Genomic DNA, 19,939 nt, shown 5'->3' on the forward strand with positions numbered 1-19,939 from the left:
CCTGCCGGCTTCTGCGTGGAGCGAAAGGCTCTCCTGGAGCCTCGCTTTGCTTAAAGCTTTTATAAACAGCGCTACGCTGCACATGCTTCCTTTACAAATCTTAAAATGCCAATAACTTGCTCAAGAGAAGTTGTACTGAATAGTTAAAGCGGGGAAGCCGAGCTTTAGTCAGCTAATGCGTGTTTATGTGGTCTCTTGTGACTGGGCGGGGTAATCGGTGCCCCGTTGTCAGGAATTCCTCCAGGCGGTGAGGGTCACCGGCGTATGGGAAATGGGGGTTTGATTTGTCTTTGGGTGCCGGGCATCGGCTGGTCCTACAGTGGTAACTTTTTTCCTTGGGCCCTTCAGGGATATTGTCACAGGAATGTCACTTCGAGAAGTTCCGCAGGTTTGGAAGTTCTTACATTGCGGCTTCGTATGTGAAGTTTTTGGAATCTGCTGGTGCCCGAGTTGTGCCAATAAGGTAGATTTTTACATCCTTACAAGTGGGTAATAATTGTTTAATGTAAGGGTATCATCTTAGAGGCACAGAAAGCAGTTGTGCTGTTTTTCTGAGTGCTTAGAGCGCCTCAAAGGCTGTTTGAAGATGCCACAGTTTGCTGGGTTTTTTAGAATCAGAATAAAAGCAGATGGGAACATGTAATTTTTAATATTTCTTCTTATGATAACAGCCTTCCTTGAAAAATGTTATTGTTTAACCTGTGAAATTACCCTCCATAGTTTACATCTCTGTTTTTTGAAGTTAGCTATATTCAGCCTAATGTGTAGTGCCCCACAAACACACATATATATATCTAGACACACACACACACACACACACACATATATATAAAATCTTTTCTCACGTTCTGTAGTCCTAGAATTCAAGTATTGGAGGAAGGCGATCTGCGTTCCTTGAAGAAACCAAAGTTCAGTTCTGCTCTGACTGGGTCACTAACTCCATGTGGTGTTGTACTTTGGTTGTTGGGTAAAAAGCAGCAGAGCAGTAAATGAGCGGACAATATTTTATAGCTAACAGTTAACTGTAAAACAGTAAATGCACTAAAATCAGATGTTAAAATGATAATTGTCAAAAGTTTAAAACGGTACTAATGCAGAAAATCACAATAGGATGTATCTATGCCATCCACTAAGAGCACTAGTTAAGTCCCTGAATTAGAAGCCAGCGTTCCTCATGTAGCTGGTGGAGCTTTCAGAACGGTTGCTGACCAGGAGCTTCATCGATGGATGGAGGCTTCTAATTCTGGCACCTAAGTTAGATGCAGCAAAGCTGGATGCTTTGAATATACCCAGTGTATGAGTTCTGTATGAGTGTAGCCGTCATGCTAGTTTGCTGATACTTTGCTGATGCTGAGGTCTTTCTCATCTTTCCATGTCTCAACTGTATCTTTGCTGAAGAATGGGTGTGACCCACTGTTTGCAGCTCTGCCCTTCTTGGAGTCACTTGGAAACCGGAGTTGCCGGTCTGCAGGAAATAACCACCATGCCATTAATGTAAATGTTAAATTTAACAAGTGTCTGCAAAGGGGTCTCAGAGTACCTAATCCTGAACTGTACAGGGTTCTATTTTCAGTCTTGTGGATTTTCAATTGCTACTGAGCTGTTTCAAGTCAAATGTTTCATTTGGGACTATTTTATTCTGTTTAAAGCATGTGTTCCACATACTTTCTGTGTCCCCTGTTTCTGTTCAACGATGATATTTTTTGTGGTTAAATATGTATATTTCATATGTGTTCTGTAACTGTTTTCTTGGTGTTACAGATTAAATCTTTCAGACGAAGAATATGACAAAATATTCCACTCTATTAATGGGTAAGTTTTGAGCCCTGATTTTCTATTGAAAGACGTGATAGTTCTGCTTTTGAGCTCTGCCGTATTCTTAGGAACACTGTCTTTCACTCTCTTGAGAGGTCGTGCTGAGTGCTGCAGACTTGTAAATATGTTCCAAGACAGAGCACGCTATTTCATCTGATGTCAGTCTGCTGCCTCTTCTTCCTTGAGGACCATATGTCAGATAATCTGCAACAGTGCCCAGGCCCATCTTGGCATTCTCCTGTGCTCGTCTGCAGGCAGACAGACAGAAGTGGCATTATAGTGGTTAACAGTTTCACAAGCTCACTTCCTCTTTGTTAATTTTTTCCTTTTCCTCATTTGAGTGATCGCCTTAATTTTGATATTCAATAGCACTTGCTGGGTGTTTCATCCCTGTTCCTATCCTTTCTTCCCTCTTCCAGTCCTCTCCCTATCTCCTATGTCATAAAAGTTTCTGATTTCCAGTCTTTTCTACCCTTTTCTCTTTGGGTGCTTTCTGTCTTGCCACTTGAATGGCCCATCTTGTCTGTTGGGATTCTGTGGCTTTAGGTCTTTGCTAGACAAACTTTCTAACTTTTTGGTTGACCTATGGCAACTGTCCACCCATGTGTTCTTCCTACATTTTAAATGTGGGATAATGTGACCTAATTTAACACATTTTAGTTGTGGACTAGGCAAAGTCAAAACCTTTTATGTTTGCCTTGTGCTAAAAGTGCGCTTTAGAAGAGTTGAATCAGCTAATGCTGCACTTCACAGGTTGCACTTCACTATGAGCCCACAGCATGTGATTGGGCTACTTGTAGTCATGAGATGAGCATCTTAAACCATAAATACTTTTTTAAGCTTATGCATATACCATAATGTTAATCGACATACATAGAACTTGCAGATTGCGACCTGTGACTGTCTGGGGAGAGCATTGTCCTCTTACACTCCACAGCATGCCCTGTACACTAAGATGCGGGTCTTTACAGTCTTGTGGTATAAGCAAGTATAAGACAGTGACACTCCTCATGTTGGAGACAACATGAATCATTTAATCCCTTTCTCATGGCTGCCATCCTCTCTGGTTGCCAGAAGGACATTCACCAATGGGGTCTCCCATTCTTTCTACTTCACCACCTACCTCAGTGCAGGACGTTAGACAAGTAGATCAGGGTCCCTTATCCTTCTGTCTTTGCAGTGACCAGCAGTTGGGTTTGTGCTATGTAGGTGGGTAAGGATGGTCTATATTTCCTATCGTTGCCCTCCACTGTCAGCTAACAGCTTCCACAGCATAGCTGTGTGTAAATAACAAGTAAGATTTCTGGAGGGAAGGACTTACCATTCTGTGGAAACTTAAAATAAGAAAGAGGTATATTGACCTTTTATGTTGCAAGAGCTTAGCTCCAGGTTCTTTGCAGTTGGAAATTTTTTATTGTTAAACACCACCTTCTTAAAATCATGACATTCACTATAGTAGAGGCAGAATTTTATGAATGTACCCCTGAGATAGCCTTTGAAATTGACAGTGAACATCATCAGCTCTAATCAGTTAGAGATACTGGAATACAGGTAGATACATTTCATAGAATCATAGAATCATAGAATGTTTTGGGTTGGAAGGGACCCCTAGAGGTCATCTAGTCCAACCCCCCTGCAGTGAGCAGGGACACCGCTAACTAGATCAGGTTGCTCAGAGTCCCGTCCGGCCTGTCCTTGAATGTTTCCAGGGATGGGGCCTCCACTACCTCTCTGGGCAACCTGTTCCAGTGTTTCACCACCCTCATTGTAAAGAATTTCTTCCTTATATCTAGTCTAAACCTACCCTGTTTTAGTTTAAAACCATTACCCCTTGGTCTGACACAGCTGGCCCTACTAAAAAGATTTTCCCCCTCTTTCCCATAGGCCCCCTTTAGGTACTGAAAGGCCGTAATCAGGTCTCCCCGCAGCCGCCTTTTCTCCAGGCTGAACAAGCCCAACTGTCATTTCAATTTGCTTATGACAATGTCAAGCCATTATCATTGCTACTTAATGGGTTACTTCCTTTTTGCATTAGCAAAAATGACAAGTGATTTTCCTAATTAGTATTGGCCACTTTTTGGGTTGAACAAAAGGAACAGGTTAAGTGAATTTTCTACCGCTTCCAAGTAAGGATTGCCTTATTTGTCTAACTAGATCTCTGTAGAAATCTGTAATCTGGCCTGTTTTGAAAATACTTTCAGCAGTATTCATTTTCTATATTGGCACTGGAGAGTAATCTGATTTATATTTTTGTGAATGCTGCTCTACTTTTCCACCAAAAACTTGGTGGCTTTTGCATGATCCTGTGCATCATTCACCTTACAATAAACTTGGACACAGGGTTTAAATGCACACTCACTCTGCAAATGCTTGGGATCATTTGAGACGTTAGTTGTTTCTAGCTGCTTGTTAGTATCTCACTGATACAGGTTGCCATTTCCAAAGCACAGAAATGTAAAGGAAATCCTTCAGCCGTTTTGGTAAAAAAAACAGCTACTGATGGATGTGGTTTGAGTAAATCTAGTTACGGGTTCTTCTGCAGTGGATTAGGGAGCACTCACACATTCAGTTCTGTCGGTTCTGTGGCTACTGTTCCAGTTACAGCCGGAAGAGACTTCCTTAAGTTCATTTACTGTCTCTGATGGTGCTTGATTACTTTGCATGTCATTACATGTAGGTGTGAAATCTCTGCTAGACTGTACTGAGTCGAGTCTTTTTCTTTTGTGGTATTTGGGTTTGGGGAGCTACACAGAGAATTGCCATTGCTGGTTTTTTTTTTTTTTTTTTTTTTTTGGTTTTGGGGTGGGAAAAGAGTGTGCACTTTCTTTGAAATTGTCTCTGAGATTGCTTTGTCTTCCTCTGCTATATTAGATCCTTTGTGACCAAAGGTGTCCTGGTTTCGGCTAGGGTAGAGCTAGTTTTCTTCCTAGTGGCTGGTATGGTGCTGTCTTTTGGATTTAGTATGAGAAGAATGTTGATGGCACACTGGTGTTTTGGTTGTTGCTGAGTAGTGCTTAGACTAGACAAAGACCTCTCAGCTCAGGTGCGCAGGAAGCTGGGGGGGGGGCATGGCTGGGGTGTCTGGCCCAAGCTGACCAAAGGGCTATTCCATAGCATATGACATCACACTCAGTATATAAGCTGGGGGAAGAAGAAGGAAGGGGGAGACGTTTGAAGTGATGGTATTTGTCTTCCCAAGTAATCGTTACACGTGATAGAGCCCTGCTTTCCTGGGGATGGCTGAACACCTGCCTGCCTGTGGGAAGTAGTGAATTAATTCCTTGCTTTGCTTTGCTCGCGTGCACAGCTTTTGCTTTCCCTGTTAAACTGGCTTTATCTCAACCCACGAGTTTTCTCAATTTTACCCTTCTGATTCTCTCCCCCATCCCATTGTGGGGGGAGTGAGCAAGTGGCTGTGTGGTGCTTAGTTGCCAGCCGGGGTTAAACCATGACAAAAGGTTACGGCCAAAGGTACTTTTTTTCCTTTTTAATAGGAACTTTTGATCTGTGTTGTCTGCAATAAGAAGGTCACTCTGCCAGGGCCACAGTTCTTTACTGAAATTGAACAGGATGAATTAAGATTGTGGTCAGGGTTTTAAAGTGGTAGGGAGAGCCAGCCAAGAGTCAGTACAGGATTTGACAGAGTCATGGCACGCAACCCTTCTGTATACCAGCTGAAATATGTATGGTTTAGGTATTTTCTCTTTACTCTCCTCTTCCTTAAGTTGCACTAGGCTCAGTCACTACTTTGTGATAATAATCATTCTTCAGTAGAAGAACACCAGGATTTAGGATATGATTCAGTTAAAGACCAAGACACCTGAACTTAGCTGTCTGCTTGTGTGCTAGCCTTCTAAATTCACATAATTAACGGAGTGCTAGTCAGTACAGCCAGTGGACCCTACGGGGTTGTTCAACCTACTGACCAGGTACGTGTCTGCTCTAGAAAACATATTCGAGCCTCCACTGACTTTTCTGACTAGATCACTGCTGTCCATACGGGAAGCTTAGAATCCTATCTGTAGGTTTCTGAGATGTAGATGTCTTAATCTAGACCCGAATCCTCCCCTGAAAACCACTATCAGACCTTTCTCTGTGTACGTTGCCTGGGTTTCAGTTTGATCACCGTTGCTAATCAGATTCTTGGATGTTGCCTTTCAGGGTACTTTTTCCAGGAGGTGGTGTGGATCTTAAGACTTCAGAATATTCCAGGGTTGCTAAGATATTTTACCACAAGGCATTAGAGGTAATTACTAAGGAACAGTCTGTTCTTGTTATTGTCACTGTTCAGAGATCAAAATGACAGAGAGGCTCATATTTTCATAGTTTTCCATTGGCATCCAGTGTGTTAACTGTAAGCCCGATAATAAGTAGCTGTCTTCTGCATAAAGAATCATTCTGTAGCTTAAGGTTCAGACTCCTGACACCCTGTCCTGTTCTATGTTATGTCGTCATCTTAAACTCCCATGTTCTTCGAGTGATAACACTATCATTTATTCATTGTACCTGGAGCTTTATGGCTGTGTGGAACATGCAATAAAGTAACAATAATTCCTTCCAAAAGCCCAGACAATAAATGTTGAACAAAGATATACATAAACATGATCATCTGTAGAAGTCTTATGACTGAAGTTTAGACTCAGAAAGAATTCTAGAGAGACTTAATTTATAACATGAAAAAAGGTGGGAAGAACGCTTGAAAGGTTATATTAATTATTTTTTAATATTTATATGATCATGAGCTTTATTAAGAAAAGATTGAATTTCTGGGAAAGCTGTTTCTTTCAAAGAACATCAGGAAGGCTCTGAATCCTTATCGAAGATTTAATTCTCTTAGAGCATAAGAGGTGGGGTTTTTTTCAGATAGTAATCAACACATTTTGAAGTAAAATTTGCATTGTGGAAAGGCATGGAGATTCACTGAGCTTTATATACAATCCTTAGGATTTGTTAAGGATGTTCTGTATTCAGATAGAATAAAAATGTACATTTTCTTCCTTTTTTCCTCTTTACTGGCTATATTTATCAGCTAGCGTTGATTAGAGTTGTCACAGAAGTCACACTTAAACTTTGCCCAGTTCTAGAGACAGTTACGAGTAGTGCTTAAACTGTTACCATGGTAGAAGCATTCCCTGGCAGAGTGGAATTCCTCTTCTGCCCTTGCTGCCGACTTTCCAACAGCAGGCAAGGAAAGCGCAGGCAGTGGCATTCACAGGACCAGTCAGCTGCTGCAGTTCAGTAATTCAGTCTCCTACTCTTCAATACCCATGGCACCAATGTTGTTATTCTTTTGTCTGTCTTTATTCGTGGTGATTGTTAGTCTGTTGCCTTAAACCTGAATCTTGCAAAGACTGTCTCACTTATATGTGAGACAATCTCATTTGTCCCTTTGAAACTGCTCACTGTGTGAAGTGCAGCCTGTGTCTTGGTATTCAGTATTAGGGCAAGGGTTTCTTGTGGTTTGCAGTACTATTATGAAATTCTGTTGACATTTCACAATGATTAACTGAATTGCGTATGTTGTAATTTTATGATCAGAGAAGCAGGTTTATTAGATGCTACGCGTACTTCAGGTGAGTGAAAGGCAGAAAATAATTTTCAGTTCATCATAGGTAACCCTTACTTATAAATTGGGGGGAGGTTCTGTGGTATTTGTGGTGATTGTGTGTTTTGATTTTAATCTTTTGAGACTTAATGCTATAAAATATTGGTTGTTTTCCTAATGTAAGATAAGCTGCAATAGTCAAAAGTATATTAACAGGTACAGAATTGACTGAATTTTATGTTTTTTTAAAATGTATGAGGGCTTTTTTTAATTTTCGAATGTTCACAGTGAGAAATGACTTGGTCTGGCTCTGCTTTAATATGAATAGAGGATGTGAAATGCTGATCCCCATCCAAGTCAATAGAACTTTACTAGCTACGTGGAAATCTAAATGAAATACTGTTTTCCAGCTTTTAAATTAGTTGTTAAAATGTCATGTCTTGGGTGTTATTTAATAAACATTAGCCTGGAAGCTAAGCATATATTAAAAAAAAAAAAACAGAAGGGGGGGGCACAAAATGTTTTAAAATGTCATGGCTTGGGTGTTATTTAATATATGCTTAGCTTCCAGGCTAATATTTATTAAAAAAAAAAACAGAAGGGGGGGGCACAAAATGTTTCTAGTTCAGCTGTAGTTGTTCTTAAACTGTTGTCTATTTTTTGCCTTTAGTGGTTTTATTCATCACCTACATGAAAGACACAGTGGAGTTGCAAGTCCTGTGTCTAGACACACATGATGGGTGGTCATGAAGACTCTGCAGTACTATTAGCCTTCTTTCTGTAAATCTTCCATGTTTTGCTCTGAGAAGAAGTAATTATATGGGCTTTTATTACCATACTATCAGTACTGCAGTAGGGTAACATTTGTATTCTAAGCCTGTAATTTCAGCTTTCTCAAAAATGGCTTTTAAGCAGCAGCTCTTCGGGGTGTGGGGTGTGGTGTGCATAACTTAAAAATGTTTAGAAACAAGTTAAGAAAGGCTACTCAGATTTCACAAAGACAGGAGTTCTGAAACATCCCAGTCTCTAACATGCGCTACATCAGGAATAACCATACAGAAATGCACATTTCCACTGTGTGAATGCTCTGTGCTTAGTTAAGTGACAGGAAGCTAGCTGTGTTCTCTTCTTGCTTTCCTTTTCTTTTTGTTTGCTTCTCTTGATTTTGCACTTACCTGCCAATTTTTATTCTTTTGGAAATGATTGTCACTTTTCTAATGTTGCGGAAACTCACAATTTATCTTTCTGGAACAGAGGTCCAAACCTGCTAGTTAAACAAGCATATAAGTATGTCACTTACTACAGTAGCCATGCTAGTAATAGGTTTTACATTTTGTTAATACAGATGAGTGAGCATAGGCATATGGACATTGTAAAGGTCCCTTGCTATGTGATCGTAACACACTTCATATGAAAGTATGAGTTACAATGAATAGCTTTCCCTCAAAATGGTGACAGATTGGTTTGTGTCCCTTCTTATGATTGCCATCTTTATAGAAATATTGCCATTTTATGTTTTCTGTTTAGGCTGCTCTCAACATTGCTTATTCGTAGAACAGAACAGTCAAATTAATATCAACATTAGGCTCAGATTACTGCTTCAACACATATGTGTATATCCCCTAGCCTTCATATTTTAGGAGAAAAATTAAGGGAGTCTGTTTTTATTTCAGTTGTAATTGAACTGTTACAATTCCTCTGGTAGCAGTTTGTACTATGGTAGTAGTTTGACTTCTCACCTACACAAGGGAAAGCAAAAAGAGTAGGAAGTTCTTTTCAGTCTTAACTCTGTAAATCTTCAGTTCTTTTTCCTGATGTTGTTGCTTTTATTTTGAAGGCTAACGATAAAGGAGATTATTTCCCAGTATGGGGAACATGTCTTGGACACGAAGAGCTTACGTATCTCACAAGTGGCGAAGTTTTGCTTGTTAATACCAAGACAGATGGGTTTGCACTCCCTCTGAACTTTACCTCAGGTGAAAAATCCATTACATCTCATGTCTGAGTTTTGCTGAGAGGTGTTGTGTTTTGTTCATGATAAATACACAGGGGTGAATGTTTGGGAGATTTCTGATGACTGTCTTGTTAAATTCTTTCTTATTAAATTTCCATGACTGTTTTTGTAAAGTCAGTGCAACTGTATCACTTCTAAGGCAGAGATGTGAGCGCAAGCCATTTGAAACCAACAGCAGTCAGCAAAAAACGCAGTTGTGGCTCTTTAAGTCATTTGATAATTTGGACCTAGAAAAATAATGTGGGTTTAGGTCCCATTTTGTTACTGAATTGAACAAAATTCAGAGGTCCAAAACCTATGAAACTTGGAGAGCAGGTGATTTTATATTTTCAAATTAAATCTTCAGTAACAATGAATATTAGCATTGCTGTCCCACTTACACCGTATCGAAATTGGAGACATCCCTTAAGATAGAGCTGTGCCACTCAACAGCACTGGTAAAATGTGCCTTGCTTGATACTTTATCCTTTAATTTGTGAGGAATCCATCTGCAGACCATGTAGCATTCAAAGATTCCGTCATTTGTGCTCATTGTGAGTGAAAAGGTCACTGAAATCAGTGGCAAAGAACAAAGCTTATTTTAGTGAGAAATTAAGTAGCAAAGTTGGGTCCTCTCTGGGTCAAGACTGGAGGGCAGTGGTAACAGCATATTGGAAACGTTCTTGTAGTTCTTTCACTGATTTTCCTTGCAGCATATTCTAAAATCATAAAGTTATACTACAGAAAAAAGTTTGATGAAATATTTTATTAAATTTGTCTCCTGCTTAGTATTCGTCCATCTGTTAGCAGCCTGGGTAATGGACAATATCCTTTTTTCATTTTTCTTTTTAATAGCTGCAAAAGACAGCAGATTATTCAAGAATTTCCCTCATGATTTATTACATGCACTGGCTACTGAGCCGTTGACGTCCAACTTTCATATGTGGAGCCTGTCGCTGGAGGTATTTGATCATTTTATTTCCTGATCACAAATGCATTTGCTGTGTTAAAACTAGAAATAAATGAGCAAATAACACATCTTTTTTCCCCCCCTCCTTATCACAGAATTTCACAAAGAATGAAAAGCTTCGTGATTTCTATAATGTTCTGACCACTAACACCGATGATGGAGTAGAGTTTATATCTACCATGGAAGGTAGGGAAATGAATTTCCTATGTAAACTGTGACTGTAACTAGTTCTTTAGGGGTGTTGTGGCATTTTTGTTAATTTGTACTGCAGGCTTGCTGTTAGAATAGCAGGGTGAGCATCAGCCCTGTTGGTGCTCTGGCTGTGAGGAATATACTGTTTTGCAGGGATATTTTATCTTTTGAGTACCTGTCTGTGGGCCTAGTTACTTCTCTCACCCCGCTGTTCTCCTTCCAGATAACGCTGTTACGCTTCAGCACTGGTATATTTGAGTGCTGTGATGTGAAACATACAGCACTTGTCCTGTAGTAGTTTAATCCCTCTGCAGTGCAATGTGCCTCTGTGGCACCTTGCTTCCTGTCTGCCTGCTTGTGCTTCCATTCCTGTGATGCTATGTATCTGTTTGTTGTATGGGAAGAGCAATTCAGGGTACTGACGTAACAACAACATCCCTCATTACCTTAGCAGCAATACTGGTAACTGCGCCCTCCTCCTAAAGCCTTTTGCATTACTTATAGAATCATAGAATCGTTTTGGTTGGAAAAGACCTTTAAGATCATCAAGTCCAACCATTAACCTAACACTGCCATTCCACCACTAAACCATGTCCCTAAGCACCTCGTCTTCCTGTCTCTTAAATACCTCCAGGGATGGGGACTCGACCACTTCCCTGGGCAGCCAGTTCCAATGCTTGACAACCCTTTTGGTGAAAAATTTTTTATTAAAGTCCAGCCATAACCTGCCCTCGTGCAACTTGAGGCCATTTCCCTTTGTCCTATCACCTGTTACCAGGGAGAAGAGACCAACACCCACCTCACTACACCCTCCTTTCAGGTAGTTGTAGAGGGCACTACGGTCCCCCCTCAGTCTGCTCTTCTCCAGGCTGAACAACCCCAGTTCCCTCAGCCACTCCTTATAAGACTTGTGCTCCAGACCCCTCACCAGCTTTGTGGCTCTCCTCTGCACATGTTCCAGCAATGCAATGTCTTTCCTGTAGTGAGGAGCCCAAAACTGAACAGGTGCAGCCTCACCAGTGCTGAGTACAGGGGCACGATCACTTCCCTACTCCTGCTGGCCACACTATTCCTGATCCTTATTCCTGCTTATCTTGTGTTGCATATGTTTTGCACCAGGCTGGCTCAGCTCAAGAAACAAGTTAGCTCTTTAGGGAGTGGTTTATCTTGATCTGTGCGCTAATGGCAGCTCTACCGTAAGGCCCAGGTGTTGGCCCATGGGATTCTTCTGTATAGCATGCTGGCTGTCCTCCAGAAGAGAAGACTAGCGGTTTCATCAGAAAACCCAATTAGGCTAATGACAGACATCTCCCGTGCCTGCAAGCGGTTTATCACAGAACAGTCATCAGCCTCTGTGCTGCTGTTCTCTGTAAGAGAGTTGAGGACTGGCTTACCCCTGCATGTGTCAGGCCTGGCACAGAGCAGATGGGAGCTGCCCCTGGATTGACGGAGCCTTCAAAGAGATCCTGAGACTTGGATCTGTCCCGTGGAACTGCCAGGGATATTCTGTGTGGCTGTGAATATTGTATGTTTAGTGATGCCAGCAGTAGATAGGAGGTTTTGAGGCTGATACGCTTGTAACATTATTTTTTAGTCGCTGTATAAACTAATTCTGAAATGAATAATCAAAAAAGTGATGTACAAAAATCTTCTTGCATGGAATGAGACCCTTCTTTAACAATATCCATTTTTTTTCCCTTCAGTTCTACTGTGACTTTAACAAGAGTTTCACCTTGCTGTTTAAGCTTTTGTGTAACTGTTGATAAGTGAGGTATTTTTGTAGCTTATCCCTTGAGTTTCTTTTGCAGTAAGACTAAGCACAGAATTCTTAAGGTGTAGACCTTTCTTATGTACTTTGTGTTTGTTGCAGCATACAAGTATCCGATTTATGGTGTCCAGTGGCATCCAGAGAAAACTCCTTTTGAGTGGAAGAATTCACCAGGCATTCCACATTCCCCGTCAGCTGTAAGAGCAGCATATTACATAGCTGACTTCTTCATTAATGAAGGTAAAAAGTTTATTATGTATAATGTCATTTTTTAGAGTGAAGCATTAGTGAAAATCTTTGAAGGCGACAGACCTCTTTTTCAGCTGTCAAAGTTCAGTACCTCTTACTGCTTTCTGAGATTACTCTGCAAGCTTTATAGGCTTATAAAAACCACAAGGGATACTAGAAATAGAATGGCTTAGTAAAAGTGACATCAAAAGGCCAGGCATTCCACAAACTCTTTCCAGTAGACTGGCTCAAAAGCATTGTTTGTGCTGTGGCTTTCTACCATTTTGAATGATCGCTGTCACGTTTTAGCCTCCCTTGCATGAAGACAATGAAATGAAACAAATACTCCATTTATAACTCCAGAGGTTTCTTCAGTTCCAAACTGAGTTACAGTAATTCAATGTATTCTTCGTTTTGCTTGCAAAATATATGTACCAAGATTATAAATACTGCTTGGGCAGTGTATGGATGTATCAAAGGGGTGCAATACAGTGCCCAACAGTTATATACTACAGACAGCATGAGAAGTTTTTGAATTTTACAGAGCTTCTAATTTGTTTGCTTATACCCTAAGAAGCTGGAAGTAACTAATTGTGAAATTCTGAACATTTATGACACTTCTGGTCTATTTGCTATAAATAAGCGGGATATAAATGCAGGAGTATTTGAGGGGATCAAACTTATTTTATACTTACTAAACCATTCTGCTGAAATATTGTCATATTTTAAATTGGCTATTTGTGAAATTGTCTTACCTGATCAGTTTGGACTATGAAGAACATAATCAGTAATGTAGTTGAGTTTGGTTTCGAGGTTTGATCTCTAATCAAAAGAGTCACGTAATTGGAGAAAGCAGACAGTGATTTGAAGCAATGCAACTTGCACTGACCTGGTCAGTGAGAGGGTAAAAATAGAAGTTGTGCTTCATAGAAGTTCAAGGTTCTTTTTTACATAATGTAGTCCTACTCCCCTTTGCGAAAAGTTAGCAAAATCACGTCAAATTCCTTGTAAGTATCCGTAAGCTCCCTGTATTTTAAGAATTTGGTAGGGTACTTATGGGAGACTAAGACAAAAATAAAGGGGAAAATAGGAGAAAGCGCAGTATGAGCCTGTTTTTTCTTTTGTAATCCAATACTAGAATGTGTGTTTTCTAGTTCTGTTTGCTACGTTCTCTAGTATCTGTCTGCACACTGTATTACAGGCAGAAGTAAGCTTGCTCAGGCCATTACCCAAGTAGATGTGGCAAAATAAGTGCCAACTCTGTGATTGTAAGTCCTGTTGAGACACAGTGCATGTGAGTTCTTTTATGTATGTATACACATATAATGAGCTTGTGCATCGTACCACACAGATGTGTCACTAGCTTTTGGATCTGTTGACCTTCAATTCTAGTAGAGCAAACTTGTGGCAGCCAACTGTATGTGTCAACCCCCCATCCCATACACCAAATTACGAGTTATTCTTCATTACCTCCCCAGTCTGTGTACAGCTGCTCCTATCGAGTACTTCATATCATAATGTTGCAATGAGTAACTGATGTTTTTAGCTAATGTAAGGCAGAATGTCATCCTTAACTTCGAAAATAAATGATGGGGTGAAAAATGTAAACTGTTTTCAGCTAGCAAAAATATGCTCATCTATGATCACTTAATAACTAAACCATTCTACTGAAATATTTTCATATCCACCCATTGATAACTTTAACTTGTGTAGATTTGCCAACATGATAAACCAGACAAGGATTCAGTTTTTATTGTTCTCACCAGCACAGTCCATGCTAAAACTGAAGCTTTCAGTAGGCTGATACTCTTTCTTTCAGAATTACATGTACTGGTATCTCTGGTAGATGGTGCCAGTATCTCATGGATAAATATTTTTGTACAGTCAAGGCTTTAAATTAACAATTAAATTTCTCCCTCCCCAGTAATAAAATACGCTGTAATCAGCTTGCTGAAGATGTATCTTCACATACAAGTTGCTGTAATTCCATTTGCTGTTATGCTACACAAAATAACTTACTTTGTCAAGAAAGATACTGTCAGGGAGGTGTGGTGGGTTGACCCTGGCTGGACGCCAGGTACCCACCAAAGCTGCTCTGTCACTCACCTGCTCAGCTGGACAGGGGAGAGAAAATACAACAAAAGGCTCATGGGTGGAGATAAGGATAGGGAGATCACTCAGCAATTACTGTGTCTGCAGAGTTGTCGTCCTCACATATTCTCACTCCTCTTCCCAGCTGCAGTTGCACACGGTTTCTTTTCCACCTTCTTAAATATGTTATCCCAGAGGTGCTCCCGCCGTCACTGATGGGCTCGGCCTTGGCCAGTGGCGGGTCCTTCTTGGAGCCAGCTGGTGTTGGTTCTGTCAGACATAGTGGAATCTTCTAGCAGCTTCTCACAGAAGCCACCCCTGTAGCCCCCCCACTACCAAAACCTTGCCACGCAAACCCAATACAGGAAGATAACAGTAAAGTGATCTGTACTTCTGCAATGTTTTACAGCCCGGAAGAGTCTGCACCATTTCCCCAGTGAAGATGAGGAAACAAAAGAATTGATTTATAATTACACTCCAATTTATACAGGAACATTTTCTTCATTTCAGCAAATCTATTTTTTTGATTGAGTATTGTGACACGGTGCAGTGTTGCTATTTATAAATGGAATTACTTGCCAGCATTGCGTAATTGAGCTGATAAAGTGTGCTGCATGTGACAGAAAGCCAGAACAGTTCTTTTCCTTTACAATGATTTATCCTGTGTTTCTTCTGCACTGTTGGATCATTAATATAAAAATTTACATTCAATAACATAATAATTGTCTTGGGTCACACTTTTAAGGTAAGCTACAGAAAAATGCATTTTTCTTTCAGGGAAGAGGTCTTGATTATGCTTATAAACTTGGAAGTAATCATGTTTACTAAAAGGAAAAACGCTGTATTCTTATATTTTAAAGTATGAGAGTTATCTTTGTAAAATCTTGTGGACTATGATAACACTTAGATACATTGCTTAGTAAAATCCTATCCTTTTCAAATGATTTAACAAATGAGACGCTTGAGTTTGTCATAAATATATGTATGTAAACAAGTTCTTGACAGGGACTATTTTGTCATTTGACAAATTGACCAAAATAGTAAGGAGGCATGATAGCAGACACACATTTTTGCCTAAAAAGCACATGTTATATCCCATTTGTGAAACTGTTTCTCTTGTACATTCATCATTGTTTGGAGTGCTTGTACCTTGTGAGGTCTACAGAAATATGAGGATGCAGTGTAAACTAAGCATTGCAAATATCAGGTAAAATAATTAAGTTTGGAGGCTGTGCTGATTCCACTTTCTGTTGTTTACAAATTCAGTTTTATATATCCTCCAAGGATTTGTTTGAGAGTAACTGGAGTCAGCAGACAGACATGAGATGCAGGCATCCATTTCTTTGTATTTAAAAGAATGTAAACCTAATTTTTCTTTACATAGTCTGACTTTTCCTGTAGCTACTGGATAGAATTCTCGCTTTGAGTCAAGAGGTAGTTTGCCCTTAACTTAGTAACAACGGTAGTTTCTTTCCGTCTTGTTGGATAGTTTAATGCAGCTAGAATTCAAGCAGCAGATGAATGTGTATGAGAAACCTATTAACGTTGACATAATGTGATAAAAGCAGTTGCATACAATACACTGTGATACCTTTTTTCTTTTTTTGTCTTTGCTTTGCTGCACACTTAGTGAAAATTTTGTACAGTGGTTTTGTGTGGTGTCCAAAAAGGAACTAAGATGAGACAATCAAACTCTCCTCTATTGCACAGCTTCCAAACTCTGTTAACATCCATAGGGATTTGGAGTTTATAAAGAATTCAGGTTTATACCTCAGCAGTCTTTTGTAGTACCTTATACTCTCAAGTACCATATCTGAATAAAGCTGGTACATTGCTCAGGTTTTTAAAGTTAAAGATTCTCTAACTTGTTTTTTATCATGAAACAACTGCATAAGAGAATGTGAAATGCATTAGTTAAAAAACGATAAGGAATCATTAACTGTGACTACCAGAACGACACTACCAGGTAATTGCAAGCTTGAACATGTGATATTGCAGAGTATTTCTACACTCAGATCAGCCAAATTCAGTAAATGGAACTTGTTTTTAATATAGGTGACTTTATTATATTAATGTTATTAGCTGACTCATGAGTAGAACCAAGTGTAAAAAGAGGATTACGTTCTACAGGTGCATATGAACGTAGCAGCTAAGATACTTAACAAACCAAGTCCAGTTTTCTTTTTCAGGCTGAGTTCTTTGGAATAGCTCTCAGGATTTGCCTAAGTAAGGAGGGCAGGATTTAGCCTTAAAAACAAGGATCAATCTTGCAAGTTAAATGTCTGCTAACTGGAATGGTAGTGATTAGTTCCTAAGTGTTCCTAAGTATTCCTAGGGAATATTGTGTGTCATATGATGAGAGCACAGTGTATTTATTACAAATTTGTGTGTGTCTTTCCTTTTAATCCTTTATCTTGTAAACCCTTATTTGATTGTATCCACATTTTTTCTATGATACATGAAATAAACTTTTATTCAAGCTGACCAGTATTTTTGTTCTCTTTTAGATGCCATGGATAAAGCATTAGCGGTCTTTGTCTTTTTATTTCCATCTGTGACAGTCAGAAATCAGGAGGCTTCTGTAACCTCTGTCTGCTTGGTGTGGTCATGTCAGCAAGTCAGGGTCAGGTACATGAGATCCGTGGTCCGGCACAGAACAGCTTAGGCAGGGACACAGGGCCTGGGCTTAAACGCTCTTAAAGGCAGCTGCTGAGCCACGGGGAAGAAGCTTTCAACAAGGCTGCTTGCAGCTCGCACATGCAACCTTTTCACAGCAGGCTCATCCCGGGTGCAGGTGTCAGAGCTCGCTTGTGCATGGGCAGCCAAACCCCTGCGAAGGTGGGAAGGGGTTGCTGAACTGGTGGGTGCTCTCAGGGCTCTGAGAGCTGCAAGCAAAGCAACTGCTGTCTGCAGTGTTCAGTGAAATGAGAACTCCTGCCTGTGCCTTGTAAAACCTGACATCTTCCATTGAGTTCTTTTCCAGTCAGAAGCAAGCTATAGGAACCCAGAACTGGCTAGCACTCACCCAACAGAAGGTTTAAAAATTTGTGTTAAAGAAGTTTTAGTAGACCTCTTCTCTGCTCTAAGTGATTTACAATATGATTTTTCATTGCTCAGGCGGAACTTCTAACGAAGTTTTTAGGATTAATTCTGGAGAGCGAAGAAAAGGAACCCATGGCCGTACTCAGCTTATTTAGAGTATGGCTTGTAAGCCTAATTGTCATACTTGCTGCTGTGTGGGAAAAACTTCCATTGATCAGCGGGGTAAGCCTGTGTGTCTTGCAGATTAGATTAAATTATCTTTCAGAAAGAAAAGTTTGAAATGGTTTTCTCTTTGTACTCTTCTACTTTTACCACTAGATGGCCTACAAGAACCAGTATTTCATCCAGTTTTGTACTCAGGTGTGGTGGTGTCTCAAAAAATTACATGTTGAATAGGATATTTGCTGTACTGTTGTATTTATGTATGTACCAGGGTATTTGGGATCTGGGGGAAGAAGGAGGGAGGAGGCAGACTAAGACTGGAAACTTACTGGCATAACCAGCCAGATTGGCAGGATTGCAGGAGAGAAATAGAGTACATGAGCATAGAATTAATTCAGCTGGGATTAAATCTTGATTCCAGTGAATATTTAAAACATTTGAGCATTAGCTGGAGGTGATGGGAATGATATCCCTATTTTCAGGTGGTTGTTCCTCCCCTATAGCTACAGAATCTGTCTTGGTTCCTTTTTCTGTAAATATGAAACTAGCTCATGCAAAACAGGGCAGCTTAGATGGGAAGAACTGAGAACCTGAGCTTACAAAACCTTTGCCTGGGAGGTAGGAAAGACCAGTTTGAATTCCCTCAGGTAAAGAAGAAATTACAGGGAAGAAACATCCTGAGTAAGTGCTCTAAATACAGAGGTAAAGAGTAGGATGAAGAGCCTAACCCACAAACTGCTTTGTGGGGGGAAGAAACCCCAAACCAACCCACCCCAAACCCCACCGCTTAGGGCTGACCAGCTATGCAAAGTTGCCTAGCAAGGTATTGAATCCAAAGTGGAGGTTAGCATCTGAGGAGACCATGACCCGATTCCCACTTCAATGCTCTCTAGCTTATTTTGGGGCTGATTTTCAACTTTTTTCACTTCATCAGTGCCAGCTTCTTCATTGCTGTGGATGTCACTCAGCAAAAAGATATTGAAAGCTGGACTGTACTGTATTTCTGGGCAGATTTCCATAGAAGTTAGTGGCCTGTTAGGGACATGGTGGTTCTTTTCTTGGAACAGTGAGGGAAGTATGGGGACAGTTGGAACAACCAGGAAGAGCAATAATGAATAGTTTCCCAGTTGTGCATTATCCCTGTGTTGCCCTTATGAGGCAGGAGTCCTGCGGGGGGAGAAATTGCTGTGCATGTGATCAGGCAGCTGAAGACTGCACGCCAATGCATACTCAAGTACATTTGGGTTTGAGGCGCAAGAGTGTACACAAGGAGATTTCACAGTCACTTTTATCACAGTAATTAATTTTTTATTTGTGGTTTTTTTTTTTTTATTTCCGTGGAGTTTGCTTATATGTGTCTGGTGGTTGTGGTGTCAGAAAAGCTATGGGAGTTGGCTAGCATTCAAGTCCCATTAAGGTTTCTAAAGGCCTGTTCAAATTATTTTGGTTTGAGCACTTACACGGAAGGCAGACTGACAGGTACTGTGAGAGGATTGATTACCTTCCCTTGTTAGCCTCGTGTCTTTCCCCAGGGCAGGCCTTTTTCCCAATCCAGTGCTTATTTATAGGGCGAATAGTGAGGAATGTCCTGCCTGGGGCCACCTGTTGATCAGGATACTATTCCAGCTTTCATCACTTACTCATAATGTTTATATCTGTTTCACAGTGTAAGCAGTATGTTTTAAGAGTCAGCCTTCTCAGTGAGTTCTTATATAACCAAAAAAAGTCCAGGCCATCTAAAAATAGCTGTTGCTACTTGAGAGATCATTGGAACAAGTCATTTGGTCCAAACTTAAGCAAAAACCCCCAAATTCTCTTCTTTGTGATTCTCAGAAATGTAGTGAACGAACACCCCTCACAAACAAGCTTTCTGGAAATGAAAAGCAAAAAGCAAGCAAACCGAAAGGCTGAAGGGAGTAAATTCTTGCAATTGGTGCTTCTGACCGTCAAAGCAATTGGGCTGAGTACTGTTAGCCTGGGACTACGTACCTCCCAAGCCGCCTGTGGTGGTCTAGGCTGGAAGGTGTTTCCCTCTGTTCTGCAGTTAGTAAGTCCGAGAGCTGATTTTGTATGTGTGGAGTTTCTTACTGTTTTCCTGAAGAGTAGATCAGCAAAACTAGAGAGCTTAAACCC

At 40.4% G+C, this 19,939-nt stretch overlaps 1 protein-coding gene across 1 annotated transcript; it reads left to right on the plus strand.

Annotated features, from left to right (window-relative positions):
• Positions 1–344: 344 nt before the first annotated feature.
• Positions 345–17,069, plus strand: GGH (gamma-glutamyl hydrolase; the record flags this gene model as incomplete). The annotated part of the gene is made up of 8 exons (XM_009634122.2): positions 345–463; positions 1,762–1,812; positions 5,977–6,061; positions 9,198–9,336; positions 10,209–10,315; positions 10,419–10,509; positions 12,386–12,523; positions 15,012–17,069. Coding segments are annotated over 8 exons (852 nt in total), but the record flags the coding sequence as incomplete, so codon positions are not given.
• Positions 17,070–19,939: the final 2,870 nt, after the last annotated feature.

This window comes from Egretta garzetta, unplaced genomic scaffold, assembly GCF_000687185.1.
Source record: "Egretta garzetta isolate BGI_Z169 unplaced genomic scaffold, ASM68718v1 scaffold132, whole genome shotgun sequence".
Taxonomy (NCBI): Eukaryota; Metazoa; Chordata; class Aves; order Pelecaniformes; family Ardeidae; genus Egretta; species Egretta garzetta.